We start from the raw sequence: 20,324 nt of genomic DNA, 5'->3' as shown, positions 1-20,324 counted from the left end.
GTGAAAAGGTGATGTTACAATTTGCAGGTAAAAGAAAAAGAAGTCGCAAATACAGCTGTTCTAAATGGTGACAGCCTGGTGCTATACATGTGAGCTTTGAAACCTGTAAAAGTAAGAGGTGCACATATACATTCATTCTGCTGTTGCCAATTTGGGGGGGGACGGACAGATAAGAACTACACAGAACACCCCTGAAGCTGCTGCCCAAGTAGGATTCCTGAGACTCCTGTAGGCATCACCTATTCATCCCTTCAGAGGCACACAGTCTGAGACGATGCCTTTGACCAAACCAAAGCGGAAGAACCAGAACAGTCTTAGGGGGCCAGTTGCTAGCTCTTCTTTCCTCAGCTGGCCCTTGTTGCAGAGCTATACCAAAACTTGTAACCGAAGCAGACTGAGGTATGAGGGTGAAGAACCTGTACCTTTACAACTCTGCAGCCAAAGCGATTGTTAAAGAGCTTTAATAGCATGTGAGGTGGGGCCACCCCAATACAGAAGGGGTTACACATGGTCAACATGTGGCTTCGGCCACCAGCGTGCTCACGCTTGGGGGGGGGGAGCCCCCCGCCTGCTGGCACAGCTCTCCAGCCATATTGTCTCCTGCGCCCAAAGACCGTCTCTGCTCCCGGCTGAATTCGGGCTGTGCGCTGCCAAGTCAGTCTCCTCATCTCCCCAATAACTCTTCTTCACTCCCTGTTTTGACCACACAGGAAAAGTCACCTTCCAAAGCGCTCTCCAACACTGCCTCCTCCTGATCAGGCCTTTCAAACACAGGAATGAAAGCCAATTTCCCATGAAGGAGGCACATCCCCTCCCTCTATGCAGCAGTGGGTGGAAAGACTCGTCCCTCCCCCTCCCCAGTTACTGACACAGAAGCAACGAGTATGCATTGGGGGGGTGGGGTACAGTCTGAGAATATTTAACATTGTTAGAAGGAAGAAGGGGACTAGAATCTGTCACTTTACAGGTATCCGTTTGCCCACAACCTACTGCGCCCCCCACCCCCAGAGATCTCGGGGCCTCTCCGCCTAACGTCCTGGAATGGCTGATATCTCTTTCGCATCACCCTGCCCATCCGTGGGAGGGACCTAAAGGAGCCCACAATCCCCCATCCCACCCCCTAAGCAAAGTAGCCGGGGAAGAGTGTGAGGAGGCCAGGAAGAGTTCACACAGGACAAGGGTCACCAATACCCCCTTTGGGAAAAGGCAAAGTTAGCAGGGGAAGAGCGTGGGAGGGGGACGGGGGGGCAAAGCTCCGGGATCCCTCCCCCCGCAAGGCTGTTTTACATCTTGCTCAGCTGTTCATCACCAGCCATTCATCTGCCGCTGGTGCCACTGCCCTTGCTGCTGGTGCCACCGCCGGGCGAAGGCTGCTGGTTACAGTCCCAGGCACCAGCTGTGGTGGAAGGGGGGGCTGGGGGGGCTGCAGCCTCTGCTCCACCTAGTGCTGAGTCCTGTGCCAGAGCCAGTTCCAGAGGCTGCCCTTCCATGGAGCTGCCGTGGCTGGCGGAGCTGCCGGGCTCCGGTGTGCTGGGCGCCTGCTCCGTAGGGGTGGCCGCCTGCATGATCTTCTGCCGCACCTCTCGGATCTTGAGCTGCAAGCAGACCTTGGTGGGGAAGATGTCGGAGTAGCGGGCCTGGAAAGCTGCAGTGGCTTGAGCTGTGGAAGGAGGACACGCCAACCGTCAGCACCATAGCAGGAGGAGGTGGAAAGCTGGCAGATCACCCTATGGCCCATTATGCACAGCCGCCGAAACAGCGATTTCGGGTCACATATTAAATGCAGAGGGGGAAGACGCGAAGCACACTGGTTATGCATGGGACGGGGCGCAACGGCAGCAAAACCCAGAGTAACCGATTATGCACGTGGCGATCCCGGCGCCACCTCTGGTTGCGCCCCGGTCACCCGGAAGCTGCGCTTTCTTCCGCGTTTCGCTAACGCGGCTTTTTAGGCGGCATGCACCGAAGCTGTGGCCGGTTGCAGCCGGCACCGTGCATTATCGGTGATTTTAGTCATCGCCATTCCACCCCAAATGTGCGTTATTCCCCCCGTGCATAATGGGTCTATGAGCAGCCCCACCCTTTGGGTAGAGAAAAGCGGCATATAAGAACCAACTCTTCTTCTTCTTCAAAAGTGCCAACGGAAGGTGGCATCACTGCCCTTCCACCCCTACCTCTCCAGCTATGTTTCTGTTACAGACTGCCACCCAGAGAGGTGCTCTCAGGCAGTATCCCAGAGTATTACGTATTAGGATCAAGATGGGTAGCCTTGTTAGTCTGTCTGGAGCAGGAGAAAAGAACAAGAGTCTAGTAGTCCCTAATAAAGGCTAACAAAATTTGTGACAGGGAATGAGCTTTTGTGAGTCACTGCTCACCTAAAAAAAGATTCAGGTGGGTAGCTGCGTTGGTCTGAAGCCACAGATCAAAATTTGAATCCGTTTTCCTCCAGCCTCGCATATAGAAAGAGGTTAGTTCCTAGGAAGGGCTAGAGTCAAGATGCATAAATAATTGGGCAATAAATCTAACAAATGTTGTCAGTCTTGAACAGGGGTAGTCAAACTGCGGCCCTCCAGATGTCCATGGACTACAATTCCCAGAAGCCCCTGCCAGCATTTGCTGGCAGGGGCTCCTGGGAATTGTAGTCCATGGACATCTGGAGGGCCGCAGTTTGACTACCCCTGGTCTTAAAGGTGCAACTGCAGTCTTGCTCTATTCAACAACACTTGGAAGCCCCCGCAGTGGGACCAGGGCTGTGGTATAACATCTGGCATCAAGTCTCTGGGCTCTCCTGTAAGAACCATCAGGCAGGAAGCGAGACCCTGGAGAGCTGCAACCAGTCTGAGTTAAAAGCATCCAGTTGTTGGGGACATGAACAGACATCTCTCCCAAATGCGCATCTACTCTGAGAGCTGTTGCCACTGGATAGGCAACGCTGACTTTAGTGGTACAATGGGTTTGAATCAGTGTAAGGCAGCTTCCCGCGTTTGGCTTAGAAGCCTTTTTTAAAAGGTGGGGTGAGGGGAAGGTTGACTAAAAATAAACCACGCATGCCTTGGAATCTGGTTGCAAAAGCCACTCTGGCCCCCAGCCTCCGTCTGAAATCATCCTTCGTACCTGAAGGGAAGAAGCCATGATCCTGAAAGAGCTGCATGACCAAAGCTCTCCTCTGGTCTAAGGTGCGCCGGAGCGACGAGTACGGCACCTTCTCGTACTCCAGCTCTCCGAGTACATCGTCAGCATCAGTGCCTGCAAGAAGACAAGGACTGCTTAGCTGGAGGCTGCTGTAAACAGGAAAGCTCTTGTGAAAAGTCAATTGACTTTTGGTGCTCCAGGGCCACTGGCTGTCCATCTCTCCTCCCAGGACCCTCTGAGCTCACCAGCCTTCCCACATCTTGATACTGGGCAGGTCGTAATTGTTGACCAGGTTCATAATGAGCTCCTTAACAGTCTTGGCAGGCGGGAGGGAACAGCTTAGCTTCCAGTGCAGCCCCCAGTCCTTCCTCCCATCTCTAGACTCGGGCCTCTTTCCTCGCCTACCGGTTTTGTCGAAAGTGAAGATGTCTCCCTCGCACTTGGCACTCTTGGGGGTGTTGGGCTCTGAACTGCAGCTGGAGCGACGGCGCATCTTCCGCTTGGGGGAGATGGGATCCTCGGTGGAGGAGTCAAGGTCTGAAAAGGAACACAAGGCCCTCTCGAGTCAGCAGGCCGCAGAGAGAGAGACAAAGAGAGGCATGCAAACCCTGCGACAAAGGAAAGCCAACAAACATAGCTCCAGATGGGCCTGATGTCACCAATATCTTTCTCTTACGCTCCCCAACAGTCATCCAAAACACATAACCTTTCACTTGTCTTATCACAATGGTAACTCTCTTCCTCTAGGGTGGCATTTTGCAAGGCCACTCAACTTGGCTGAGACAGAACTTGAACTCTGTTCTCTGAGATCTATTCTCAGCCACAAAGTAACTCAGAAAGGTGTTGAATCCACATGGCTTAGTCCAGTCTTGCCCCACTGAGGGCACAAATGTCACTAGTTCAGAAACCTTTCCACGAGCCCACCTGCTTACGCATGACACTGCAGTTCCCTGTGATGCCCACACAAGGTTGATCTTCTGTCAGGTTACCTATCTCCTTTCTCGACTGGTCCTCTGGAGCAGGGGTAGTCAACCTATGGTCCTCCAGATGTTCATGGACTACAATTTCCCATGAACCGCTGCCAGCAAACGTATGGACTACAATTCCCCTGAGCCCCTGCCAACGTTTGCTGGCAGGGGCTCATGGGAATTGTGGACCACAGGTTGACTACCCCTGCTCTGGAGGATATTCTTATTCTAACACAGGCCACCTGCACATGGCTACAGACAGGTCCGGTTGATTCTAAGCAAAACATCCTGTGTTATCCCAGACAGCAGGCACAGAACCTTATAGCCGAACAGGTAAAGAGGCAGAGAAGGACTGCCCTGAGGGATGCAGTTCCAAAAGGACACGCACCCTCTGGCTGAGCCTGGTTTCCATTCCATGGCTAATGCAGTGCCTACACAGAAAAGGGGCTTCAACTGTTACCTAAGAGTGTCGGGAATTCTGATGGAGGACAAGGAGTTTCCCAAGGCCATATATGCTCTGGCAAGGGACTACAGCAACAGCTCTAAGGGCTATCTCACACAACCAATGGGAGCATGCCTTACTTCCAGCTCCACATTATCCCATTAATGTGGAAACGCAAGACTATCCTCACAACATATGAGATCATGTATGCCTTTTTTCTCTTTTTCTGAACTTTTGGTGGCCGACGTTTCTTCACAGCCATGAGGACTAGAGAGCTGGCCTTTTAAGTTCACTCAAGTGGGAAGCCATGTTGGTCTGAAGCAGCAAAACAAATTTAGAGTCAAATTTAGAGTCCGGTGGCACCTCTGAGATCAAGAAAGGCTTATTCAGGGTATGAGCACATGAAAGCTTATACCTTGAATAAACTTTGCTTGGTCTTAATTCACTGTATTTTGATTCAACTTCCCCCCCCCCCATAGGTCCCTCGGTGGGCAATAAAACATTGTAATAATGATCTAAATCAGGGGCAGTCAACCTGTGGTCCTCCAGATGTTCATAGACTACAATTCCCATGAGCCCATGAACATCCCAATTCTCATGAGCCCATGAACATCTGGAGGACCACAGGTTAACTATCCCTGGTCTAAAACACATCACTAAAACCTGTTCAAAGCCACAGATCTCCCTCCCTTGAGGACCAATATCCCATTGCCCGGATCACTCAGCTTCTCCCGCCTTACCACTGTAGACTGGCTCCTCCTGCTGTTTGCCCATCCCTTTGCCCCCTTGCCTCGTAACTGAGCCGAGCCTAGATCTTCCACCTCTCTGTCAATCATGTTTTTATCCAGCCCCTCTCGTCAGAGTTGAACTGAGGTCTCCTGGCTCCCACCACACGTTCTCGTGGGACAGTCCCCAGGACGCTTTCCCCTCCCAGATGGTGCTGGATGTTCCGTGTGGGCTACCCCTCCACCTGCCAGGTCTGCTCAGGTCCAGTGGCTGAGCTCACCAGTTGAGTTCTTGCGTTTCTTGCGGTAGCTGCCCAGGATGGCTCGGGGTGAAGTGGCGAGGGACTGCAGTGTGGGCGAGGGCAACACCTCCTCCGGCTTGAATTCGGGAAGCTCAGCAAACCGCTCCTCGAAATCCACCTCCGACAGAACCCTGCTGGGGAGGGACAGGGAGGGTATGGGTCACAAATGCATCTACCCTGCTTCTCCTGGGCGGGCCCATAAGGCTTACCACCGTAACTGCCTGCTCGGCACTTCGCCCCTTTGAAATGGGGCTGCCCACCTTGCCAGCTCTCAGGTCTGCTCTCCATCAGCGCCACAAAACACTGGATCACTTGACAAATGACACAAGACTGAGCAAAGCAGGCAGGACTTGAAACAGACAATCAAGGAGACTAGCGTGGGTCCAAGAAAAACTGTTATATGTATTGGCTTCTGGAGGCAAGAAAGCAGCACATAGGCACATTAGGGAAGCAGGTGAGGGATTAAGATGAGCAAGATCATGTAGGCATGAGCAGTGCAAGAAAGAGCCATTGTGTTCAGGTCAACAACGTGCCCCTGAAGTCGCTACCAGCCACATGGGTTCAACACCCGACAAAACCTGATTCCTTCAGGTGGGATTCAGGTTACGGGAAGATGTGATTTTGGCCAGTTACCCCTTCCAACTTGCAGACCTCTAACTGGCCCTGTGTGCCATTCTTGGGGGTTTCATGGGGGAGAGGAATTTTTAGCCAGTTCTCCCTTTCATTCCATTCTTGAGGGGTTTCTTGCTGTGCAGGGAGATCAATGGACTGCAGTGGGAGGTGGAGAGGAGGAAAAGTTCTGCTCCACTGATGAAAGCATCTTCCGTCTGCGGAATGTTCAGTCTACGCTGGACCTCCTTTAGTCTTGTAACCATCCTGCTTTCATGGAACCCTTTTTCCACCCTGCCTTGGACAGCAGGACACATACTCACTCATGCAAATTACTGAACAGATATTTATTTTCATTTCAGTTTTGCAGTTTTAGCCCACCCTTCTCTAGAGGCTCAGGGCAGGTTACAACAGAGTTAAAAACATGCAAGCCACATTTATAAAATCACAATCAAATCATAGTTTTCCATTAAAATACATTCTTAAAAATACAACAATCTCGAGTTACCAATCTTAAACTGCTTGCCCTATATTAGTGCTACAATTAAATGAGAGGAGGAGGTGGGGGCAGTGCCTGTCCGTTCCTACATGAAATTGGAAAATGTAGGAATGACTGAAGGATATACAGACAGGGAGATCAGCAGGAATTTTAACGTCCAACAGGCCTCAACCATACGCCTGCTGGAACAGGCCTGTCTTACAGGCCCTGCATTCCCCGGAAAACACTTTGATCTAGTAACACCATAGAATAGAATCATAGAAACATAGAGTTGGAAGGGTCCTCCTGGGTCATCTAGTCCAACCCCCTGCACTATGCAGGACACTCACATCCCTATCGCTCATCCACTGTAACCTGCCACCCCCTTGAGCCTTCACAGAATCAGCCTCACCAATCAACTGAGGATCCTTGGCCCTAAACAAATTCACTTGGCCTCATCCAGAAATTCACTTTCACCTCCTGCCTGGTGGAATAAGCTCCCCAAAGACATCAGAACCCTGACGGAAATTCCTAAGTTCTGCTGTGCCTACAAGTTGGAGCTCTTCCACCAGGCATTTGGTTGAGGCCAACCAAGAAAGCAGATTAGACTGCACATAAACTAGGCCTCCCTCCAACTCCTCTCAATCTAGCTGAATTGCCTATAAAACCATACAGACTGATACAGGCAGCAACTCGTTTAAACTTTTAAATTATTGTTTTATGTACTATTATATTATTAATTGTTGTTTTATGTTCTATCAACTGTTTATTCTTTGTTGTACATGGCCTCGAGAAAGCTAGACTGTGAGGGGTGGTTATAAATCAAATCAAAGTATACATAAATGATAAAAAATAATATCCTACGGAGCCCTGATCTCACCAGGCCACGGTCCACCAGGCGTGGCCTTGGTTGAGACCGCTTTTAATTTCCTCAGGGCCAAGGATCTTAAGCAGGTTTGAGTGGCTTGACCTAAAAATTGTTTGGGAGATGTAATGTTGGGCTGTGACACTGCTCCAGGGTGCAGCCTGCAATTCCCTCTTCCTGCCTGCCTGCCTGCTTGCTGCAGGGATCTTTAAGATACCACTTGCTTAACTCTTCCTTCCATCTGGGGCAGAACAAGGGAACACCAGCAGGAATAAAGGCTTTATGGGTGGAAGGTCCCCAGCTCAACTTGTGACATCGCGAGTTCAGCTGTTGTTAAGGAGGGCCCCAGGAATTGATTGCCCATTGGAGTACAGGGCCAGATGGATCAAGAGCTTGACATGACTCTGCCCCAATAGGGCCCAAGCTCAGGCTGTTTGTCACCAACCAGCCTGCCCCCCAGCTCCCCATCACTCACTTGTCAACAGCATCAAACGTTTTCTTCAGTGGAGGAGGCCGGACTTTCACTTTCTTCCCCACAGGCCCCTCCTTTGGTTCGGGTCCTTCAGGTGCAGGGGCTGCTGCTGCCACGAGTGCTACGGCCACACCTCTGGAGCTCTCCCCAGAGCTCGACAGGCCAGGGCTGTGGGAAGAGGAGCCTGAGGCCTCAGAGCGACCCTCCGCTCTCCAGTCAGGGGAAGTGGGGAATTTCAGAGCCTGCAGAAGAGCAAGGGGAATGCCGTTGAGTGAGACTTGGGAATGGTCCTGGCAAAAACTAGAAGCAAACAGTGAGAGAAAAACTGGAAGGAAACTACTCAGGTAGAATTTGTATTCATAGAGTACAATGGGAGCGGGAAGCACTCGAAAGCTGGGGGGAAACAACTTAATCTGCATTTCAGAGGGTAGCTGTCTAGTTTTAAAAAGCCAAATGTGAGTTTAGTTGCACCTTAGAGACCAGCCCTCTGACAAAGGGAGCTTTGAGTCTTGAATTCAGACCACCTGAAAATCTTGTTGGTCTCTAAGGTCCTTCTGGACATGAATCTTTTGGGGGCAAGAATCAAATGTGGCCAGCTGATTTATGGTAAATCCATAGAGCAGGGGTGGCCGAACTGTAGCTCTCCAGATGTCTATGGACTACAATTCCCATGAGTCCCTCACAGCATGTACTGGGCAAGGCTCATGGGAATTGTAGTCCATGAACCATGGACATCCAAAGACTCACAGTTTGGCCACCCCATGCCCGTAGGGTTCCCAAGGCCAGTGACGTCCAGACGTGGTTTGCCATCGCTTGCCTCTTTGCAGGGAACCTGGATTTCCTTGGTGGTCTCCCATCCAAATACTGACCCTGCTCAGCTTCTGAGATCTGATGAGAGATCAGGCTACCTGGGGCCATCACATCCAACCAAATCGATACCCATGACTCTTGGCCAGCCTAGCCTTGGTGTTAAAAAAGAGACTTCGGTAAGCAAGAGACAAAGTTCTGCAACCAGGGCAGAGGGTGGAGCAACAGGGAGGCCTTTCTGAGTGTGATGCACAGAGAGGACTGCAAAGATGGTGCTCTCGACTGGGATGACTACGTGTAGTGGCTGCTGAGGGGGCAAAGAACAGGGGGGAAAGGCATCCCGGCAACGGCATTGGGGCCGCCTTACCATCTCAGTCCCTTTGCTACTCGGCGGCAAGGCAGGCAGTGGGTCACGGACCACTCTCTCCTCGCTGGACCCAACCGAAGCTTCCCGCTGGTTCCAGGCTTCGGCAGTTGCCATCTCTGTGACCGGCGGCTGCTGGGGAGACGGGGGAGATACTGGCTCCCAGGAATCTCGCTTCAGTTCCGGGGGTTTAGCTGGCTCTGCCGGACTCTGTTCGGCAACCCGAGATGCAGGAGAAGGCGGCGGCTCTTGGGGTCCTGCGTCTCGCAAAACCCGCTCCCCAGTGCCTTCAGCCTCCCGGTGGAAGCGCGTCCCTCCAGGTTCCTGCTGCTGCCCCACAGCGGGGCGAACCAAGCCTGGCGAGGAAGCCGATTCGTAAGAGCCGACGGGGATGCTGGCGATGACGGCCTTCACCTTCTGGGGAGGCTTGAGAGGCGGGCGCTGAGGCCGGGCAGCTAATGAAGGGATGACCTGGGTGGCTGGAGGGAACAAAGGTGGGGGAACGGTCACAGAGAGCCACAGTCAGCCAACATGTCTATCCCATTGGTGTCTGTCCCTACCTCCTACCCACCACATCCAGGAGCTAGGCTTGAGAAGTGGGCTAAACGGAATAAAATGAAATTCAATAGGGACAAATGTAAAGTTCTGCATTTTGGTAGGAAAAAACAAATAAACCAATACAGGATGGGGGAGACTTGTCTGGGCAGTAGTATGTGCAGAAAGGATGTAGGAGTCTTAGTAGACCATACATTGAACATGAGTCAGCAGTGTGGCTAAAAAGGCAAATGGGATTTTTGGGGCTGTATCAAATGGAGTATCGTGTCCAGATCATGGGAGGTGATGGTACCGCTGTACTCTGCTCTGGTTCTGCCTCACTTGGAGGACTGTGTTCAGTTTTGGGCACCCCGGTTGAAGAGGGATGTAGACAAACTGGAGCGTGTACAGAGGGCGGCAACAAAGATGATGAGGGGGTTTGGAGACCAAGACGTATGAGGAAAGGTTGGGGGAGCCTGGTCTGTTTAGCATGGAGAGGAGACGACTGAGAGGGGATCTGGTAACCATCTTCAAGTATTTAAAAGGCTGCCATGTAGAGGATGGAGCAGAGTTGTTCTCTCTTGCCCCAGAGGGACAGACCAGAACCAATGGGATGAAATAAATTCAAAAGAAATTCCGTCTCAACATCCAGAAGAAGTTCCTGACAGAGTGGTTTCTCAGTGGCTTCCTCGGGAGGTGGTGGGTTCTTCATATTTGGAAATTTTTAAACAGAGGCTGGATAGCCATTTGATGGAGAGGCTGATTCTGTGAAGGTTCAAGGGGGTGGCAGGTTAGAGCGGATGAGCTGTGAATGAGTTGTGAGTGTCCTGCATAGTGCACGGGGTTGGACTAGATGACCCAGGAGGTCCCTTCCAACTCTATGATTCTATGACTCTAGATGCACCCTGAGATTACAGACAGGCTCACAAAGCATTCAAAATTCAGCATGGGTTGTCTACAGTGGTCTTTTTATAAAACAAACAAAACCACCCAAGTTTCTAGCCCTTATTGGGCTGCACTGAAATCTCTGGAGCCAGAAAAAGGTACAGCAAGACTTCTAGTGGGTCAGAGGTGCTGTCGCTTCATAATCAGCAAAAACGGAGTCAAGCGAAACAAGCAAGGATCTCTTGGTTGCAGAATGGAGAAACTAACGTGGACCTTTGGTGCCGAGAACACATGATGATAAAACGGAGCTAAAGTGGCTTCCCTGCTGCAGTGGCTTCCCTTTTCCCCATACCTGAGGGGGCAAGGCTCTGGCTGGGACCTCCGGAGCTCTGGGAGCTGCCCCCCTTGGGCAGGATAGCCATTGGTGATGAGACGGTGGCGGTGCTTGTGGCAGCTACCGTGTAGACCATGCTGTGGGTGGGCGGCTGGGCTGGGCTGGTCCCCGTGGGACTGGGGTAGATGGCAGTAATGACTTGCCCCTGTCCGGTGCAGGAAGCCGGCAACTGGGGGCTTTGGAGTGGGGACACTCCCACTTGCCCCGGAGCCAACAGAGGGCTCTGACCTGAGAGGAGGCAGAACAGGAAGACAGAAATCAGATGGATGAGCAGAAATCAAACAGCCACATGGGAGGCCAATTCCATCACCACCAGGTCCAGAACTCCCAAACAGCATCTCCCCCCCCCTCCAATAGATCCACCCAGCCCTGGCCTCTCCACCCCCCACCCCCCGCTGCCTCCCCGGCCTTACCCGAGAGCAGTGGCTGCACAATGGCCTGCCCATTTGGCCCAATCGTCGTGAAACCCAGTGCCATGGGGGCAGGGCCCACCGAGGACTGAACGTAGGGGGTGGCAGGTGCAGCCGGGGGGGCGCTGGGCTGTGTGTGGGAGGCCGAGGTGCCCAGGGACAGGGGGTGCCCGGCCGCTGACTGCACGTAGGTGATCCTGGGGGCAGAGAGAGGGAGCGGGGGGAGATTTAAATGGTTTTGGCTGCTGAAACAGCACGAGAACACCCCCCCGCATGGTCCCAGAACTGGGTATGGCAGCTGGTGCAGCCAACACGTACCTGGTGGAGGAGGGCAACAGGACCTTCTGGGCTTGGCTTGGAGAGCCCACAACGGCTGTGGCTACCGTGCCCTGGAGAGCAGCAGGGCTGAGCGGGGGCACCAGAGCAGTGTTGTTTTGCGAAGAGGGCTGCGGCTGAACCACAGGCACCGGCGTGAGCTGGATGATCTAGGGGACAGAAGAAGAGACAACGTCAGCACCCAGCGAGACAGACTGGAAAGACACCCAACTGGTTAGGCATTTACTAGTTTAGTCAAGCTGCCCTCAAACACAAACTCTAGACAGGTCATAAAATTTGGGATCACCAGTCTGCACCTAAATGGGATGGCTCCCATCAGCTCCTCCCCTCTCTCCCCTCTGAGCAGTTCTCTGCCCCGCTGCCCACTCCCACTCACCTTACTTGTGGGCTGGCTGCCGTTCTGCACCGGCACAGGGAATGGTGGGGTCACCAGAGGCAGCTGGGCAGCTGTGGTGGTCCGCACAGTCACCTGGGGGGCTGCCATGGGCACCAGGACCTTGCCTTGCACCTGGAGGCCAGCGGAAGGGACCACCTGCCCAGGCCTGAGGTGGGCTGAACTTCCAGGAGATGGGGCTTGTACTGGAGACACAGACTGGACTGCAGCAGGAAGAGAGGCAGAGAAAAGACAGGGTTGGCTGGCGAATAGCTGAATCAGCAACACTTCATTCTAGCAACAGCCAACATGTATGAATGTATGTCTTATGCTATCTGCTCATTACGTTTCAAGGTTTGGGTTTTAACCTTTAAGGCCTCATGTTACAATATGGGTTTTCTGGGCCCTGCATCTATGAGGGACTGCCTCTCTTAATGTGTTCCCCAAAAAGCTCTTCAACTGAGCAATGCCAATCAGCTAAGGACCCCTGGCCCTAAGGAGATACATTTGGCCCTGGGCCCTGCCTGGTGGAATTTGCTCCCAAGAGAAATCAGGGCCCTGCCTGAATTTTCTGAGTTCCGCAGGGCCTGTAAGATGGAACTCTTCCACCCAACCTATGGTGGAGGCCAATTATAATCACACCTAAATCTCAGACCTCCCTCCCACCTCTTCTGCCCTCCCTTCCTCTTCCAACACATCCTAGTACCCAACACCTGGCTAGTTATAAACGATCAGTCCAGTACTCTCGACTGCTGCTACTGTGCCTACATTGTGGTTCAAAATTTTAATCTGTATTATATTGTTTTCTATGAATACGCTGCTTTTATTCAATTTTAGTTTCCGTTAGCCCCTCCAAGATGGTATGTCCGAGAGGGGCAGTATATAAATTCCAAAATAAATAAGTAAATTTTTGACTGAATCAGCCCAATTGGTCCATCAAGACCAGCAGTGGCTCTCCAGGGTCTCTAAAATCACCTGCGACCAGATCCTTTGGCTGGAGATGCCGGGGATCGAACTGGCAACCTTCTGCGTACCGAGCAGAGGCCCTGCCACCAAGTCACAGCCCTTCCCCATATTTTCAGAGGACAGTCTTCTCCAGAACAGTAGCTTGAGGTTTAGAGCAGGGGTAGTCAACCTGTGGTCCTCCAGATGTTTGTGGACTACAATTCCCATGAGCCCCTGCCAGTGTTTGCTGGCAGGGGCTCATGGGAATTGTAGTCCATGAACATCTGGAGGACCACAGGTTGACTACCCCTGGTTTAGATGACAGTTTTGCCCACACCGGGTTAGTATTATTTATTTATTGTCTCACCTGCACCAGGTTACAAGCAACCACCTTGAACAGGTATTCCAAGTTGCAGGATGCCTAAAGAGTTTCTATATTACCCAGGGCGTGCCAAAATTGAGGAAACATGTTACAATATGGGTTTTCTTTTGGAATTCAAAAACATCCTTGTTTCCCCTTGGGAGCAGAAAAACTCCAGGCTGGTTTTATCCAGTTCACAGCAAGATCTGGCAGATCTGGCAGTTGCAACTGCCCAGGCAAACTTCCTTCACCGGCCGGATCTCACCGGCAGGCCGGTACTAGAATGAGAAACCGCCCAGCCACTCTGTGCAACAGCAGCTCCAGGGGCTTCTGACAGTAAAGCCCCAGCCTGTGTTTCCTAACCAATAGTGCCAATAGTTCCTAACCAATAACACACAGATAGGAAGGGGGAGTCATCAGACCGGTGAAAGGGAAATAGGGCTGCAGTGGGGAGACCCACTCTGCTTAATGCCTTCTCCTATACATGCCATGCAAGGGTTTTGCCATTTCTGAAGCATGGCGCTAAGTCGATTTTGCTCTGCCAAACCGGCTGCCCCTGCTTAAAAGACACCCACGCGGGTCTTTCTCCAGGACCGGTTTCCCACCTCTAGGGCGAGGCAGTCAAAATGATCTGGCGAGCCCCTCAAAATGTGTGCATTGGCAACTCATATATTCTGCATGGGGCCAGAGCTTCTTGAGGCCCTCCTGCCCAATCTTAGGAACTGTACTGGGACACAGGGAAGGAGGCAGTGGGCCTCTAAGACTGACAGCTGCTCTCCAGGGTCTCAGGCAGAGGCGTTTCCCACCACCTACTGCTCAGTTCTTTTAAGTGGAGGTGCTGGGGATTGAACTGGGGACCTTCTGCATGCAAAGCAGAGGGTCTGCCGCTGAGCCACAGCCTCCTCCAGCAGACTTTTGTGGGATGCTAATCAAAGATGCACAGGATCAGCCCGCCAGGCGCAGAAAAGCTCCAAGCCCTGAAAACATCACACCTACCTTTAGGTGCTGAAGACACGACTGTGACACTGTTATTGCTGCTTCCCGGTGCAGGTTGGATGATGGGGATTGCCTGGGGAGCAGTGATGACCTTTCCGTTGGCCGGGGGTAGGGTGAAATGAATGCTGGTGGCTCCGGGGCCACCTGCCCCAGCCGGCACCTTCCCTCCGGCTACTTGCAGCTGCTGAGGCAAGGTGGGCAAGATGTACTGCACCTGGGTGATGCTGCCTGCCTTGCCCGCTGTCCCAGAGAGGATCCCTTGGGGCTGCAAGATGCTGAGGGGCATTGGACCATTCTGGCCCGGCCCAGGAGGATTCTGGGTAATGAACTGTACCGAGGGCTGATGGGTAATGGCAGCCCCAGGTGGCAAGACTGTCACTGGGATGCCAGCCCCTCCAGTGCTACATGGCTGCCCATAGCCCTGCGTCCCCACTAGAAGGTTGGTCACGACACTGCCCTGGCTTGGAGGGCCTTTGCCCACAGCAGCCAAGCCTTGCCCGATGAGTGGCCCGGCCACTAAATGAGGAGACGTGGCTTGGATTCCAGGCATCGCGGACGGCTGCGAATACTTCTTGTCGGCATGCATAAGTCCGATGCGCCCCATGGAAACCCCTTCTGGTTTGCCGCCACCATCTGAGGGGGGAGGGCTGAGCAACGGCGGACCCTCCCCTGAGCCACGTGGGAAGGGTTTGCTGGCAATGGGCACAGGTGTGCTGCTCACTGGCTTGACCACGTTCGTGACCACTGTGGAAGCTGTTCGGACCAGGCTGGGCGCCCCACTGTAGCCAATCACCCCCATGCCGGGAGCGCTCATGGAAGGAGCCGTCACCAGCACTGAGCCAGAGGTCAAGCGGGGGGCATCGGGCAGCAGCACAGCCTGAACCATGCTGCTGGGCGGGGAGATGACCGAATGTGGAGGCGCAGCCGGGAGCGGTGTCCCAGAGTCCGCAGCTGTTTGGGGGCCACCGGCGCTGTCTGCCCGCTTCCGCCTGTAGGGGGCCGCCGTGGGGTCGAAGCGCGGCTCCGGATGCTTTGCTGGGCTGCTGTGGGAACAGAGCCCACCTCGGGAGTCTTGGCTCTTGAAGGTGCTGGGCGTCATCTGAAAGGAACTGTAGGACTTGGAAGAGGGCTGCTGCTCGGGGCCGTGAGACGGAGGGGGCTCTAGGTCCGGAGGTGGGGGTGGACGACAGGGGGCAAAGGCACCGGAGGAGGGGGTCAGGGCTGCCGATCGTATCACTGGGGAGAACAGCTTACGCTCAAAGTCCTGCAAGGAGAAGTTTTACATTACAGATTACATATTTATTTCCTTACCTCGCACCCCACTTTCTCTTCCATGGAGACCCAGGGTGGCTTACATAATTCTCCTATACTCCATTTTATGCTCACAACAAACCTGCGAAGTAGGTTAGGCTGAGAGCGTGTGACTGGCCCCCGCAGGGTTCCACTGCAAAATGAGGACTCAAACTCAGTCCTCCCAGATCCCAGTCTGACACTCTAAACTACCACTCCCTACTTGGAGTAGTTACTGGACTACTGCAATGCGCTCTACTTTAGACTACTCTCGAAGAGTGTTTTGGCACTAACCTAGTGCAGGATGCTGCAGCTGGGAGGCTGGCTGGGGTCAGCTATCGGGAGCTCAGGACCCCAATATTACAGCAATTACAACGGCTATCGATCCATTCCAAATCCCAATTCAAGGGCTTGGTTTTGACATGCCAAGCCACACAGGGCTTGAAACAGTAATATCTAAAGCAGGGGTAGTCAACCCGTGGTCCTCCAGATGTCCATGGACTACAATTCCCATGAGCCCCTGACAGCATTTGCTGGCTCTTACTGAATGTCTTCTGAACACCTGAAACATCTCAAAGCACCACAGTAAATATTACTTCTTCGTTTCAATGTCCTCTTTCCTTCACTCTGTATGGTTCTGATCTCCCCACAGCTGCTGCCATTTTGCCCTAACTTCTGAGCCCCCTCACCTTGTTGTCCGCTTCGTCCCCCAAGGACCCCTCGCTGTCACTGTCCGTCACGCGCTCCTTGCATTTCAGGTCAACGTCAGCTGGGTTGAACCCGTCTTCAGCTGCAGGGAATAGAGCGACACAAGTCAGCAGGACACCCTGGCGCCCCCCCATCCCCCACCCGAAACTCTGCAGAGGAGAGAGAGGCTATTATCCCAGAGATCAAATTACTGCAGACCTGCAAGTGTATTTAATGCAAGCATAAGCATTAACACAGCAGAACGACAGCCGCAACTCACTGGGAGGTCTCTAGAAGATGGCCCTTGGTACAGAAAAGCAGCTGAGCAAACTGGGAGCCAGGAAGGTGCCACAACAGTGGCAGAGAATTTAACCAGGACACAAGGAAACATGGAGAGAAAGCAATAGCCAGAACGCAGACCACAGGGGGGCCTTTTTCCCAACCTGTGTCACAAGAACTTGGCTCATGCGAGGATTTCTGCCAACTCACCACCGGGCTGTGTGTTTTTTAACCAATAGTGCAAGCACGTGTATTGGGAGGGGGAAAGTCATCAGAAGAGTTGAAAAGAACATGCAGAGGAAGGGACTTGATGGAGAGGCGATAGCCACTTTACTAACTCCCTTCTCCCACCCATTTCTCTGTGGGAGGGCGAGGGAGGAGTTTTGCCACTTTTGAAGTGTGAAGTACATTATCCTCTGCCAATCACTGCTGCTGAAAAGACGCTCACGCTGCTCTTTCCCCAGAATTGGTTTCCCACTTCCAGGAGGACTGGGCAGTCAGAATGGCTCTTGTGGTGCTTCCAGAGCATGATCAGGTTAGGAGGTCTGGCAAGCCCCTCAGAATACCTGTGTGGGCACTTAAATATTTATTTATTATTTGATTTATTATTTGATTTCAGGAGGTGGCAAACAGTGATGCAGATGTTGATATAAATGGGTGGGGAGCCCAGCAGAAATTGGCAATAATTCCTGGCCTCAACCACAGGCCTGGCAGAACAGCTCTTTCCACAAACGATGCAAAACAGAACTCTTCAGGAGGGCTTTCTGCACAGGCAACAGGGCCATGCTGTAATAGCAGGTTCAAAAATGGCATTGGCAAAATGACTATGGCTTGTATCAATATTTCCCAGCCTAGTGATCGCGCCCCCAAAGTGGGTCGTGAAACTTCTGAAAATGGGTCCTGGGACAGCCTTCCCTAATGGCCCTTTGCATCATTCTTTCTCTCCACATCTTCCGAGTCTTGCCTTCTACCACCCTCTGGGATAAAGAGTGGGAAAAATCTACCCAGCATTTAAGAACTTTACAGTGGCAGCTGGAAGGAAGGGGGCAGGAGAGGCCTCTTGTCTGAGAGCAGCTGCACCCTTTGCACAATGTCTGTTGGCCACTGTAGAAAATGCAGTCCTGGACTAGAATTGGGTCGCCATTGTACTTGGGGGTCACTACACCCAAAAGGTTGCAAAATACTGGCAGTTATGATTGCATTGCTACCTAGCCCTGAGTATATTCCAGACTGGGTAGTTTCTACACTGTTTAACGTACCATGTTTAAAAATTCATGGTATGTTTCACCTGTTTGAGATTTCAGTTTTGTTTTCAGACATCTGTAGCCCCAACCCTATTACACTACTCGTGAGATATTCCATCCTCTGACTTGCGCTAGGTAATCCACCTTGAATCTTAGGGAGAAAAGGAGAGTATAAATAATCTAAATAAATATATAAATGGCAGCGAGGGGCAGAGTTGTGACTTCAGCAAAAACAAACAAACTTGCAGCACTGGAAGGGGGGGGGGGCTGAAAACACAGGACAAAATAAGAAGGGGAGAGAACTGCCTGAGCGCATTGGTCAGATTCCACCTGGAGTACTGTGTGTAGTTCAGGAGGCATCACTTCAAAAAGGATGTGCACAAAATAGAGAGGGTGCAGAGGACAGCGCCAGGGATGATCCAGGGCCTGGGGACCAAGCCCTAGGAGGAAAGGCTGAGGAACTTGGGAAAGTTCAGCCTGGAGAAGAGGCCATCGAAAGGTAATATGACTGCTATCTTAAAGTATTTGAAAGGTTGTCACACAGAGAAGGGCAGTGAAAGGTTCCTGTTGGCAGTATAGTACAGTACCCGCAGTAATGGGTTTAAACTATGTGTAGAATGATGTTGACCAGACATTAGGAGGAAAAATGTTCACAGTCAGTGTAGTTCAGCAGTGAATTTGTCTGGGTAAGGAAGTGGTGGGCTCCCCCTTACTGCTAGTCTTCAAGCAGAGGCTGGACGGATACTTTTCATCAATGCTATAGGCTGATCCTGCATTGAGCAGGGAGTCTAGTCCATGGCTTCTATGGCCCCTTCCAACTCTGTGTTTCTGTGATTCTAAAGGGAATCCTCTTGATTACTAAGTCACCTTATCGAGCTGTCCTATGAGTCTTACTGGAATGTTCCAGGACAGGCTGGAGGCATCGTGCGCTTGGCTTCCTACACAGGTATATAACATCAGGTGCTTAACAAGAGGCAGCCAAAAGAAAAAGGAAAAAAAGAGCAGTCCTATAAAAATTTCATGACCCCTTGACGACTCTAACCTATGGGTCAAAGGCCAATCATTGATGTAGGAAAAACATTGCTTTATATTTGCTTCGGATAAGCAAAAGCAGCATACAGGCTGTGAGAGCCCTAATCTGGATAGCACAGGCTAGCCCGATCTCATCAGGTTTCTGAAGCTAAGTAGGCTTGGCCACGATATTTAGATGGGAGACCCACCAAGGCAGTTCAGCATTGCTATAAAGAGGCAGGCAGTGGCAAACCATCTCTGAATGTCTCTTGCCTTGAACACTCCACAGGGACACCAGAAGTCAGGAAAAAAAATTAAAAGCATGACATTCCTGAAATCCCCAAATATTTTTAGAGTATAAGGCATCTGTGGGGTGGCTCCACTGGGAATGATGAGAGACTTTTCTGCTCTTCTAAGCTCCCTGCCAGTCCTAGATTTCTGCTCCTCTGCTTCTACCTTCCAGCCTGCCAATATCTCATGGGCAGCACACTCCTCCCACCCCCACCTAGCTTGATGCTGCCCTACTTAGAATGGACATCAGTAGACTCCCATCTCCGGCAGGAGGGAAAAAAGATGTTACTTCTTCCCACTGCTGCTAAACTGAGTTTGTGTGTCTAGAAAAGGAAATTCCATTCATTTATTAAGCGTAATAAAATGTGCAGCGTTAGGCTTCCAAGGAACAAGCGTAACTTGGCACTGTAAGCCAAGATGGGATGGGGATTCTTATCAATTACAGTCTCCGACTGCTGGCAGGGCTACATCAAACTTAAAAAAAAAATCTAATATAATTCTGCAGCTAACATCAATTCTACAAATACATTTGCTTATTTTTATTCTGCTTCTGGCAGTCAGGCACTGGAAAAGGAGCTAGGAAAGGAATGAGAAACCAGTTTTCTTTAAATCTGGCCATCTTTGTCTACTCTCTAGGGCAGGGGTAGTCAAACTGCAGCCCTCCATATGTCCATGGACTACAATTCCCAGGAGCCCCCTGCCAGCATTCGCTGGCAGGGGGCTCCTGGGAATTGTAGTCCATGGACATCTGGAGGGCCGCAGTTTGACTACCCCTGCTCTAGGCCAGGGGTAGTCAAACTGTGGCCTTCCAGATGTCCATGGACTACTATTCCCATATTCCCCTGCAGCATGGACATCTGGAAGGCCACAGTTTGACTACCCCTGCCCTAGGGCTTTCACTGAGCTATCTGGACATTGCTCACATTTCCTTGTTTGCAAATCCTAAAAATGCTTCTATTCTCAAGATGCTAAAACGACTGTCAGTGTTTTCCTGGTCTGTATATCTCCATCTTTAATCCAGCAGGACACCTGGGGACATCTTAGCTGAGGTCTCCCCCAACCTTCCCCTAACCATCAGACATGAAATGAGTTCGGAAGGAGTTGGAAGGCCAGCCGATGAACAA

General features: G+C 51.9%; 1 protein-coding gene across 6 annotated transcripts in view; it reads right to left on the bottom strand.

The window, feature by feature from the left end:
• Positions 1-445: 445 nt before the first annotated feature.
• CIC (capicua transcriptional repressor) overlaps positions 446-20,324 on the bottom strand; it is a 50,976-nt gene continuing 31,097 nt past the window's right edge. For 4 of the 6 annotated variants that reach the window (XM_077336749.1, XM_077336753.1, XM_077336750.1 and 1 more), the window contains exons 10-21: positions 16,378-16,478; positions 14,399-15,662; positions 12,100-12,320; positions 11,706-11,872; positions 11,391-11,584; positions 10,936-11,205; positions 9,168-9,643; positions 7,997-8,235; positions 5,549-5,703; positions 3,538-3,669; positions 3,115-3,246; positions 446-1,660 (exon numbers count right to left, since the gene is read on the bottom strand). In XM_077336749.1, the coding sequence (XP_077192864.1) occupies positions 1,317-1,660; positions 3,115-3,246; positions 3,538-3,669; positions 5,549-5,703; positions 7,997-8,235; positions 9,168-9,643; positions 10,936-11,205; positions 11,391-11,584; positions 11,706-11,872; positions 12,100-12,320; positions 14,399-15,662; positions 16,378-16,478 (3,695 nt within the window). In that variant the 3' untranslated portion in view covers positions 446-1,316. The remainder of the gene's footprint in view (positions 1,661-3,114; positions 3,247-3,537; positions 3,670-5,548; positions 5,704-7,996; positions 8,236-9,167; positions 9,644-10,935; positions 11,206-11,390; positions 11,585-11,705; positions 11,873-12,099; positions 12,321-14,398; positions 15,663-16,377; positions 16,479-20,324) is intronic. The other 2 variants (XM_077336752.1, XM_077336755.1) reach the window with 1 other exon arrangement.

This window comes from Paroedura picta, chromosome 5, assembly GCF_049243985.1.
Source record: "Paroedura picta isolate Pp20150507F chromosome 5, Ppicta_v3.0, whole genome shotgun sequence".
Taxonomy (NCBI): domain Eukaryota; kingdom Metazoa; phylum Chordata; class Lepidosauria; order Squamata; family Gekkonidae; genus Paroedura; species Paroedura picta.
Note: the sequence above shows the minus strand (reverse complement) of the source record. Positions and strands in the feature narration are given on the sequence as shown.